Below are 12,889 nucleotides of genomic sequence, written 5' to 3'. Positions count from 1 at the left end.
ACAAGAAGAAGAAGAAGTAGATAAAGGAGAAGAATACAAAGAAAAAGAATAAGAAAAAAGAAAGACTGAGTTCTTTAATCACTAAACGCTTTAGCATGAAGAGCCAGCTACCGAGCGAGGTATATTTCGGGTACTATGGGCTAGATTCTGTTCTTTGCTATGTATCTATATGAGGGTCTAGCATGGCAATGACATTTTTTGGTTATAATTGGACAGGATAATTTAGCTTTTGTCGAAAATCGCAATTTATTTTAATATTTCAATCAATATGGCATAGGGGTATTTTTTGCTATAAAATCAATACTACTGAGTAATAAAGGGGTCTGATGACCCAGGCACTTTTCAATTTTAATACATAATGTATGATATATGACATCTGCCCCAAAGAAGCAAGAAGAATAGAAAAATTTTTGTTTTACTTATAAAAGATTGTATCTTCCTTTGAGCACGTGCACATGGAAACCTTCAACATAATATGTCTGTTTCTGATTTATCCATAAATGTTAGCTTTCTTCGAACATGCAAATATTCAATTAAGAAAAAGAGGAGTCGAGACAATTCGTTTTTGTCATCGAACATAATAGGAAGGCTATCTGCCAAAAAGATATGTTGTCATACTATAAAAACTTGTTCATCTTGCGTTTTTCTTCATAGAAACAAGGGTGTTTCCCAACCTAATTAGCCTTGCTCATCCTTTTATAAAAGGGAATAGACAAACTCCACGTATTACATATTCTTCCCACTGGGCGGAAAACTAACAAGAAGTAATTATACTCAAAATTTAAATAAAATACTGGAGCTATTCAATTTCCTAAAGGAATTTTTGAGATAAAATATTTTATTCACAAGAAACAAAAATTTTTCTGTCCTCATTGCTGAGAGCTCATCGACATTCTGGAATCTGGTACACCAGGTTCTGCGTGCCAAGTATGACGGAAATCTGACAACCGTGGCAGAGACTGTGCCACGCTTGGTGGAACTTTGTGGCACACGTGGCACCCCAAGATGTATACCATATGACAGAAAATGGGTATGGTTATTGTTTGTTATTTCTCGAAAAAAATCAAATTAGTTATTTTTATTGGAACGTTTGTTAGAGCTATAAGCTAACAATGGCTTTGGAGAATCTTCATCTTTATTTTTTAGAAAGAATATGTTTATTTAAGCATTTTCCCCCCTTTTCGTTTAGCATGAAATGAAAATTTAACTTTTGTATTTTCTTTTTAGCCTAAATGCTAAATGCAAGCAAATAATGTGATGTGACTACGATCGCTTAGATAGTGAAGATTTTTGCTTTTATGCTAATTTCATAATTTTTCATCCGTGGTAATTTGAGGCAAAATCAATACGGTAACTAATTTTTGTTCTAAGAGAAATTTTCGACGCCTAAATTAGAAATCATAATGTGTTTTTCACCGTTCGTTTTAAATTCGTTCCGTAACACAATGCTTGAGTTACGCGAATTCGACTTTTATTTTCACTATATGTCTTTCTATCATAACGCCAGTTTTTTCTTATTTTTCTCTTCAACTTCTGTATTCTACACAGGAAATGGTGGCTTTGCATGGATTGCTTAATTGTGGGTTTTTGCTATTTTTGTGTTTATTTCTCATCAACAGTCGTTTCATAAAATTGCTTTCAAACCAAAAAACCCAAAATCAGCCATTTTTTGCCTATGGTGTAGCCTAATCTAAATAAAATATCAGTTTGCTATGTGGGTGGGGCTGAATAATAAAATATCATTTTTCTATGTGGGTGGGGCTGAGGCACAATGGTAGTGGTTATTACATTTTGGTACTTACGTGTTATATCGACCACGCTTTGTTCTTAATCTGTAATGAAACCAGTTTTCTGTGTCCACTCGGGGGTAATCAGCTTAGCCTGAGCGATATAAACTACTATGCAGGTATATTTTAATTACATATTTAATATGTAGAGGTGGTTAGGCTAGTTATTTAACATAACGCGTTCTGGGCGGTCTGCTTTTTATAATTCTCTGTTGTACTTTCCATAATTTGTTACTAAATTATTATATTTTCATCATATTTTGGTGTATTTCATTATGATTAACCTAACTTCACGTATATATATATATATATATATATATATATATATATATATATATATATATATATATATATATATATATATATATATATATATTGATGTGCCTTCTCGGATCCGGTCTTCCAGTGATGATTTATGTAAAAAGACTATCAACTTTATTCACGTTTATGACCCTCAGCAGCCTTTTTTCCATATTGATACTGGTTAATTAGTCCATGTTGTCTTTTGTTAGTTTGAGTTTTTTTTCTCTTCGCTGTTTATTGTTTTTGTTTATTTATAATACTCCGTACTTTGTGTTTTTTATACTTTTACGGGTAATAAAGTTCATTCATTCATATATATATATATATATATATATATATATATATATATATATATATATATATATATATATATATATATATATATATATATATAAATATATATATATATATATATATATATATATATATATATATGTGTGTGTGTGTATATATAATATATATATATATATATATATATATATATATATATATATATATATATATATATATATATATATATATATATATATATATTATATATATATATATATATATATATATATATATATATATATATAATATATATATATATATATATATGTGTGTGTGTGAGTGTGTGTGTGGGTGTGTGTGTGTGTGTGTATACGTAATTCTTTGCCTTATTTCTGTTCTATACATATTGGAACGATGTCTTATCAAAAGATGGTTTGGAAAGATGATTGATCTCACGATGAACTCTAAATTGAAACATGAAATGGAATAAATGTCCCATGAATCAGGCTGATTTGATCCGGAGGTGTTATATATGTATGTAAATGTAGTCAAAGGGGGATGAAAAATCGGGATCTTTATTATTTGTATGCCAACGAACTCCAAATGTTGATAAAAATTCGCTTAATTACATATGCAGAATCGCTCGAAATCTGAGGAGCCCATCTCCGCCCCTCTTCGTCAGACTTCAAATATAGCCTACAGACATATTGCGCCTCTTTTAACAAGCGACTGTCCGAGGACCATTTTGAGAATGTTCTAAAATGTTCAGATGACTTCACTAAACAGAAACGTGGTTCGCATGTTCAAATAGACACAAGGCATTTGATCATGTGTCTAAATTGAAGAATTGCAAGATAACTTGATTTGCATTATTTTATTATTTATATTTGGTTTAGCTAATCACACCCTCCTCACTTCCCCGCCTTTAAACATGGAAATATCAGTTTTGTAGGCGTAATCTGTCAGAAAAACAGTTATTGGAATAACTTGAGGACCTAAAGCAGAGCCCAGCGCCAAGGTCCCCTCCCATCTTGAAAATACTGGAAGGCTGAACCTTTGTCACAAAAAGATTGGCTTTAAATCAAAAACATTTGACTAACTGTTAACTTTGCGCATTCACGGAGTTATTCCCTAAAATTAAGAATAAATAAAAAAAAATTGTTAGTCCTGAAAAGCTAAATAATCTTTTAAAAAGCAATCTGAAAAGGCCCACAGATAATGCTCAGATAATTTCTTATTATTTCATTGATTCTCAGATAATGTTCACATAGTTTTTCATTGTTCTTAAATAAGTGAGCTCTTATGTCCATAGACATAAAAAATAATCCAGCACTTTATTGTCACTACAATCGGGACAAGCCCTGACTCTTCTTTTCGGATTTTCTCTACCACTCCCCTTAGAACTGAACAAGATAGTTTCTGAAATGCTCCGGTATTAGTTAATGAAGCGTTTATTAAAAAAAATATGTGTGAAATCTCGTAGTTATAACACAGTGCCAACACATTTCAAATGTATCTTTTATAAATTGGCCAAGATACATTTACTACCCATGCTATCAAAGTCTAAAAACTTTTAAATATGATAACTGTTCTAAATGAATTCGACTGGATTGATCTTTCTTGCAAATAAAAATAAAGAAAAGTTTCAGTCTAGACAAGCCTAGACAATAATAGCCAGTGTGTCATTATATTAATCCTCAGGTTCATCTTTATCTACTAATTTTCCTAAGGTTTTTTTTCTTTTTTTTATGACATGACATACCGAAAGGGGGAATTAGTGACAAAAAATCTACATCCTTCCTTACTTTGAAGAAAATAAAACGCCCCAATAAAACAGAAATTTTATTTTCAGCAAAATGAAATTTTTCTGTGCAAAAAAGCAGTTTCCAAACTTTTGACAAATCCCTCATTGAGCCCATTGCATGCCTGCCTCATCCGAGGAAACCCTTAGTTAAAAGACTAGCTATTATATTCGTTCATAATATCTGACCTAACTATATATCATAATATCTGACCTAATAATATCAAGACCTAACTTCACTTCTGCTTCTTGTTAGATGAATTAAAAAAAAACAATTCCACAGAATAAGTTTTTCAAAGCAAAGTAAAGAACTCCATTAAACCAAAAATGAGTAAAATTAGAATCAAATAATTTACCAAGCCTAAAACTTCCACAAATCAACATCAATAAATAAATGAAACCCAAAACGAATAGAAATAAATAACCGAGTCCAACTCAAAACGAGCAGAAATTAACATGAATAAGGCTCTGTGCCTTTTCAAGGCCAGAACATAATTTTGACTTTGCTCAAAAAATATAAATGATTTTGCATAGTCAGTTTAATGTACATATCCCGATATTTATTCCTTAAAATGCTAATAATATTTGATTTGTCAACTTTATAGACGTGAAATTATTCAAATTAATTTTTTTTTTCAGTAGTATGTCTTTGGAGAATGATGGGCGTAGAAAGAGAGAAATGGGGCACTATAACTTCCAATTTCAAATCAAATGAGCCACATCTGAAGTTTTTGTGAACACCCATCCCATAAAAACCTTATATGCCCTCAGGGCATTACTCACAGCCTTATCCCCAGGGCGTTGGGGGCTGTGTCAACCCTAGAGGCATTGTTATGTGTTCTTTATATTATTTTGAACAAAATCGCTATCTCACAATTTCGATCAAATTCGTTTGGTGAATAGAGTAGTCGGGGGAGGGGGTTAGTTTCTCTTTATCACTTTTGACTCTTAAAAGGGAGCTAGAGCTTCCTTTTTTCAACCAAATGAGCCTCATATAAGGTTTATACAACCATTCCTTTTATAAAACTTTAAATGCCCCTGGGGAATAACTTACAGCGCTTGCCCCCAGGCTCTAGTGGTTTGTTTTAGCCCCAATAGTCTTGTTATATGATGTTTGGACTATTTTGAAGAAAATAACCTTCGAAAATTTCTATCAGACGTATTTTGGAAAAATACGAGGTGTGGGGGGAGGGATGTCTAACCTCCGATTTCTTTGAATCTTACAAAGGACACTAGAACTTCTGATTACCAATCCAATGAGACCCCTTCAAAGTTTATACGTCCGCCCTTTCTACGAAAGCTTTATTTTCGCCATGACATAACTTAAAACTCTTGCTCTTAGGACTGTGTGGGAGTTGTCATCCTCAAAGACATAATTGCTGGATATTTAAACTACGTTGAACAAAATGGCTACCTCAAAATTCTGATTGGACTTGTTTGGGGAAATGATGGGCGTGGAGCGTTCATTACCCCCCAATCACTTTTGACTATTAAAAAGGGCACTAACCCTTTCAATTTCCAATTGGATGAACCCTTTTCGATGTTTCTACGAAAACTCCTTCGATACGAAGTGCCCTGGTCTAAAAAGTAAATAAATATAAATAAATAATACATTTTGGCAACATTGTGCTTTACTTAAGTAGCGCTATTGCGCTGCCTCTGATTAAACTTAAGTTTCAAACAGTTCGTGGTAACGAACTGTAGTAAGGAGCGACCCGGCTCAATAGTAACCAAAACTCTAAAAAATGGAATTTTAATGCTGGTTTTAAATATATAAGTTTCATCAAGTTTAGTCTTACCCATCAAAAGTTACGAGCCTGAGAAAATTTGCTTTATTTTAGAAAATAGGGGGAAACGCCCCCTAAAAGTCATAGAATCTTAACGAAAATCACACCATCAGATTCAGCGTATCGGAGAACCCTACTGTAGAAGTTTCGAGCTCCTATCTACAAAAATGTGGAATTTTGCATTTTTTGCCAGAAGGCAGATCACGGATGCGTGTTTATTTGTTTTTTTTTGTTTTTTTGTTTTTTTGTTTTTTTTTCTTTTTCCCAGGGGTGATCGTATCGACCCAGTTGTCCTAGAATGTTGCAAGAGGGCTCATTCTAACGGAAATGAAAAGTTCTAGTGCCCTTTTTAAGTGACCAAAAAAATTGGAGGGCACCTAGGCCCCCTCCCACGCTAATTATTTTCCCAAAGTCAACGGATCAAAATTCTGAGATAGCCATTTTATTCAGCGTAGTCGAAAAACCTTATAACTGTGTCTTTGGGGACGACTTACTCCCCCACAGTCCCCGTGGAAGGGGCAACAAGTTACAAACTTTGACCTGTGCTTACATATAGTAATGGTTATTGGGAAGTATACAGGCGTTTTCAGGAGGATTTTTTTTGGTTTGGGGGAGGGGTTGAGAAGAGGGGGATATGCTGGGGGAACTTTCCTTCGAGAATTTGTAATGGGAGAAGAAAATTTCCATGAAGGGAGAGCAGGATTTACTAGCATTATTTAAAAAAAAACAATTAAAAAATAAAAGTGAAAAAGCTTTTTCAGCTGGAAGTAAGGAACAGCAATAAAACTTAAAACAAACAGAAATTATTACCCATATGAGGGGCTCACCTCCTTCTAATACCTCGCTCTTTACGCTAAAGTATTTTCAGTAATTTCAACTACTTATTCTACGGCTTTTGTGATTCAGGGGGTCATTCTTAATGAATTGGGATAAAATTTAAGCTTTAGTGTAAAGAGCGAGGTACTGACGATGGGGCGAATCCCCTCATATCTATATATATAAAAATAAGTTGTCTGTGTGTGGATCTGTGGATCAGGTGACGTCATGTTTGTCCGCATATGACGTCTGAATTATTTCACACTAATACAAAAGAAGAAAAAAACTAAAAAAGGTAAAAACTACAAAAAAAACTAAAAAGAAAAAAAAACTAAAAAAGCTAAAAAACTAAAAAAAAACTAAAAAAAGGTAAAAATCTAATAACTAAAAAAAACTGAAAAAAAATAAAAAAGGCAAAAACTACAAAAAAAATAAAAACTAATAAAAAAAACTAAAAAAGCTAAAAAACTAAAAAAACTAAAAAAAACTAAAAAAAGGTAAAAAACTGAAAAAACTAAAAACTAAAAAAGAAAAAAACTAAAAAAAGGAAAAAACTGAAAAATAAAAGAGAAAAAGAAAACTAAAAAAATATGAATAAATATATATAAAAATAAGTTGTTTGTGGGTTATGTCTGTCTGTCTGTCTGTCGAGTGACGTCGTGTTTGTCCGCATATGACGTCTGAATTATTTCACACTAATACAAAAGAAGAAAAAAAACTAAAAAAGGTAAAAACTACAAAAAAACTAAAAAGAAAAAAAAACTAAAAAAGCTAAAAAACTAAAAAAAAACTAAAAAAAGGAAAAAAACTAAAAACTAAAAAAAACTGAAAAAACTAAAAAAAGGCAAAAACTAAAAAAAAAACTAAAAACTAATAAAAAAACTAAAAAAGCTAAAAAACTAAAAAAACTAAAAAAACTAAAAAAAGGTAAAAAACAAAAAAAAACTAAAAACTAAAAAAGAAAAACTAAAAAAAGGAAAAAACTGAAAAATAAGAGAAAAAGAAAACTAAAAAAATATTAATAAATATAAAAAATCTATATACATAAAAATAAGTTGTCTGTGTGTGGATCTGTGGATCAGGTGACGTCACCTGAAAAAACTGGATCAGGTGACAAAACTGAAAACTGAAAAAACTAAAAAAAGGCAAAAACTACAAAAAAAAACTAAAAACTAATAAAAAAAATAAAAAAGCTAAAAAACTAAAAAAACTAAAAAAAGGCAAAAACTACAAAAAAAAAACTAAAAACTAATAAAAAAGCTAAAAAACTAAAAAAACTAAAAAAAGGCAAAAACTACAAAAAAAACTAAAAACTAATAAAAAAATAAAAAAGCTAAAAAACTAAAAAAACTAAAAAAACTAAAAAAAAGGTAAAAAACTAAAAAAAACTAAAAACTAAAAAAAACTAAAAAAAGGGAAAAAACTGAAAAATAAGCAAAAAATAAAGGTAAAAACCAATAAAAAACTAAAAAAAAGGAAAAAACTAAAAAAATTTTCATTTAAAAAACTAAAAAAAACTAAAAAAGGTAAAAACTAAAAGAACTAAAAAAGAAAAAATAAATGACGACACTCAAAGAGAAAGCGACCAGGACAAAAGGAATGTTCGATTAGCAATCAACAAAGCACCGGGACACAGGGAGTATAAATGACGACCAGGACATAAGTAAAAAAAAAAACTAACAAAACTAAAAAGAAGGTAAAAACTACAAAAAAACTAAAAAGAAAAAAACTAAAAAAAGGCAAAAACTACACAAAAAAACTAAAAAGAAAAAAAAAGGAAAAAAATAAAGGAGAAAAACAAAACTAAAAAACGAATGTATATACAGACCGGGACACCGGGATACAAATGACGACCGGGACACAGGGAATATAAATGACGACCGGGACACAGGGACACAACTACAACGGGGACACCGGGGGAAACAGGGGGATATAAATGACGACCGGGACACCGGGACAGGGAATGGTCGATTAGCAATCACCATCAACAAAGCTCAAGGGCAATCATTAGAATCATGAGGTATAGATCTGAATACAGATTGTTTTCCCATGGACCATTATATGTTGCATGTTCAAGAGTCGGTAAACCTGACAATCTATTTATATGCAAAGACAATGGGACAGCAAAGAATGTTGTATATTCGCAAGTTTTACGTAGTTAAAACCATATATATATATATATATATATATATATATATATATATATATATATATATATATATATATATATATATATATATATATATATATATTCACAGGTGGGACATAGGGACACAACTACAATGGCGCGTAACTATTATGGCGCGTAACGACTTACGCGCGCGGGGGGGCTTGGGGGGACGCGAAGCGCCCCCACCAACTAGGTGTTGGGGTGGCGCAAAGCGCCACCCCAACAGCTAGTATGTAATAAAAACATGAGAATACAAAAGTTCTTTACGTAAGCTAATTTATAAGTTACGTAAATCTTTTACCAATAAAAAGATTCGTAAAAAATTAAAAGTTCTAGTTGCCTTTTTAATTAACCAAAAAATCGGGGGGCAACTAGGCTTCGTCCCCCGCTCTTTTTTTCTCAAAATCATTCGATCAAAATTATGAGAAAGCCATTGAGCCAAAAAAAAAAAAAATATGCAAATTTCGTTTTGATTATTCCTCTGCGGAGAGCCAAAATCAAAACATGCATTTGATTCAAAAACGTTCAGAAATTAAATAAAAAAAACAAGTTTTTTTAACTGAAAGTAAGGAGCGACATTAAAAATTAAAACGCACAGAAATTACTTCGTATATGAAAGAGGCTGCTTCCTCATAAACGCCCCGCTCTTTACGCTAAAGTTTTTTACTGTTTTAAAAAGAAGAATTGAGCGAAAGAGTCAAACTTTAGCGTAAAGAGCGGGGCGTTGATGAGGAAGCAGCCTCTTTCATATACGAAGTAATTTCTGTGCGTTTTAAGTTTTAATGTCGCTCCTTACTTTCAGTTAAAAAAACTTGTTTTTTTTTATTTAATAAATCAATAGTTCTGTATTTTTGGTTGGATTTATCCCTAGGACTTACTGGTTAAATCCGAAAAAGAAAAGTTTTGAATAAAATTGGGAGAAACTGATTAGAAATTCAATTTCTATGACTTTCGAAACTGATCATATTTGAGTCTCTCTTTGGAAAATCCTAACAAGCTTGATAATCATATAACAAATTTGGCTTACCAATCACGTCCGAATTCGTTCCAATGTACTGTAGATATGCTTATTAAGGTCTTCATAGTGTCCCATTGAAATGGGCAGAGGCTGAGAATGGAAGGGAGAAACCGCTGCTCGACCCCTTCCCCCTTGAGGAAGATAATATCTCAACTTGGACCATTTCCACTTGTCCTCCGAAATGATTATTGGCACTGTTCGTAAAAGCTTCCGCAGATCAGAATCACTGTCCCGTACTTCCTCGATAACAAGAACAATAATCCTGTGAGGGTGCTTCAATGACATTTCAAGTAACATTGATTTTATTCCCGGTCGATACCATTCACTTTGAATGTAATTGTTAGTTAGAATAATCATAATGATTTTAGATGTGTTTCCGGCCATGTAAACACTTTCACCAATAACTCCGACATTTAATTCGCGATGCTGCATGCACACTCGGTAACAACTTTCGTTCAGCTCTTTAAGTTCTTCGTAAACTAGGCTTTCGTCTTTAACACTATAGTTAATAAATACATCAAACATTTTATTTTGTTGGGAGCATTTTTTGCACTTTGAAATGCGATATCCTGTCAATCCATATATTTTGTAATAAAGGCTTTGTCTATTGCACAGAGCGAGCAAAATGAGAAATAAGAGAAGGCCAGTTAAGGCGATTAAGCCAAATAGCAAAAGGGAATATTTTCTAACTAGTTTTAAAATTGATATGAAAGAAACATCATCGTTGTTTAAACATGTGTTATTCCAGCTTATATATTCCGTTGTATCTTTGAGACAAAGAACTTCTGAGACATCACCAATTTTTACATTGTTTTGAGCTATCCAAATTTGAAACTCTGTCATAAACGAACATTCACATGACCATGGATTATTATGAATTTGAATCTCCAGTATATTAGATTTTGATAACTCCCAAAATGAAAACTGTCTTATTTTATTACCATGCAAATTTAGTGATTTAAGATTTGGTAACCTGCTAAATGAACTGGTTTCAATATATTCTATTCTGTTAAATTGCAAATGAAGCGACTCAAGGCATTCTAGACTTTCAAATTCGTAACCATTGAGCCGAGTGATTAGGTTATTTTCTAGATGCAACTCGACTAGTTTCTTCAATCCAGAGAAAATGTTTCTTGGGATCACAACTGTCCCAGTAGAATTGAGGAATAAACGAAGCATATTTTTCCTTCCGAGAAAACTGCGGCCAAGAAGATGCTCAATATTGTTACCATCTAATCTTACTTCAGTTGCGTCCATGGGAATTCCACTGGGAACAAATTTATGACTCCTAAATGAACAATCAACAATATTGCTTGTCCAAGATGAGTCATGGGCACAAGTACAATTTACTGGACAACTCATTTCACAATCACATGCTTCAAAATCACAACAATGACAAAGGGCAAAACAATGTGATATATACTCGCATAAAAAGCTTTCTTTGGATATAAGAGGCATTAGACCCCCTTTTGTGATGCATTCAATACCGTAATAATCAGCTACCAGGGGGTATAGGGAACTTCCATTCACATGTAATAACCACTCCATCCTGCAGTCACAATTAAAAGGATTCGAAGCAATGAAAAATTGAGAGTGGCTTGCCTCAGGATGAATGCGCAAAGAGGCTGGTTCTAATCCACGAATTAGGTTTCTTTGTAAATTCACCAACTTCAAGAATTTTTTGTCGGCAAAGGTATGCTGTTCCACTTTGCTAATGTGGTTATTAACAGCTATGAATGTTCTTATTGATTTTGGGACGGAGAAAGGGCTTATCATGGTAATCCTGTTGTGGCTAACATCCAAGTATTCAAGCCTATTATGTTCTACATTATAAGAGTTATCTAACGTAGGAATGTTATTATGCTTCATATCTAACCCGAAAAGCTTAGGAGGAATATATGAATAGTCAAAACTATCAATTTGATTATCAGATATATTCAACCAAGTTAAATTATGCAACGGCTTGAAAAGTCCGTTCAAGCTTGTTATTTGATTCCCTTCCAAGTTCAGTGCTTCTAAACCCGGCACGGACTCAAAAACTCGGTTTTCTAGGTAATAAAGGGCATTTCTTGCTAAATTTAACACTTTTAAGGACCTGAGATTCTTAAATGCACCTGCCTCTATTTCATGTAGAAGGTTTTCACCTAGTTTTACAGTATGCAACGCTGAAAGGCCACTAAATGAATTGTTTCTAAGCTCTTCAAATTTATTACTTCCAAGATCTAATGTTTTGAGACGCACTAAAGTTTTTAGAGAAGTAGGAATATCTTTTAAGCGGTTGCCGTACAAAACCAGCTTTTGCAGGCTGGTAAGACTCCGAAAAGAGTCTGGATGAATATAAGAAATATGATTAAAATCAAGCCTAAGAGCATTAAGGACACGGAGACCTTCAAATGACGCAACCTCAAGCTTCCCTAATCTATTTCCACTGAGAGATAAAATGTGCAAGTTTGTAAGACCATTGAATGACCCAGATGGAATTCTTTCAATCTTATTGCTGTCAAGATGGAGGATCTGTAAACTTCTTAGATTTCTAAAAACTCCTTGGTCAATATCTGTCAAAGCATTCCCAGATAATCTCAGCACTAATAGACGATACAGCTTCCTAAATGAGTTTTCTGTCAGCGTCCTAATTTTATTATCCGTGAGATCAAATATGAGAAGCTTATCCAAAGAAGTAGAATCGATTTCTTGCAAGTAATTATGAGATAGATTAAGCACTTTTAAATTAGCAAGAGAGTCAAACAAGATAGAGTCAGCTCCTGTGATGTTATTGTACGATAGATCTAGTGATTCTAAAAGGCTCAGCTCTCGAAAGCTTTCTGAGTCAATCATTAGCAAAGCATTGTTTGACAAATTAAGAGATGACAACCTGTTGAAATTTGAGAACGAATGAGTTTTCAGCACGGAGATTTTATTGTGAGATAAATCAAT

General features: G+C 32.6%; 1 protein-coding gene across 1 annotated transcript in view; it reads right to left on the bottom strand.

Annotated features, from left to right (window-relative positions):
* Positions 1-12,861, bottom strand: part of LOC136035987 (toll-like receptor 6) — a 68,165-nt gene extending 55,304 nt beyond the window's left edge. The window contains exon 1 of the mRNA XM_065717891.1: positions 9,965-12,861. Coding sequence (XP_065573963.1) covers positions 9,968-12,790 — 2,823 coding nt within the window. The 5' untranslated portion in view covers positions 12,791-12,861 and the 3' untranslated portion in view covers positions 9,965-9,967. The remainder of the gene's footprint in view (positions 1-9,964) is intronic.
* Positions 12,862-12,889: the final 28 nt, after the last annotated feature.

The sequence above is a fragment of the Artemia franciscana genome, chromosome 15 (genome assembly GCF_032884065.1).
Source record: "Artemia franciscana chromosome 15, ASM3288406v1, whole genome shotgun sequence".
In the NCBI taxonomy this organism is placed as follows: Eukaryota; Metazoa; Arthropoda; class Branchiopoda; order Anostraca; family Artemiidae; genus Artemia; species Artemia franciscana.
Note: the sequence above shows the minus strand (reverse complement) of the source record. Positions and strands in the feature narration are given on the sequence as shown.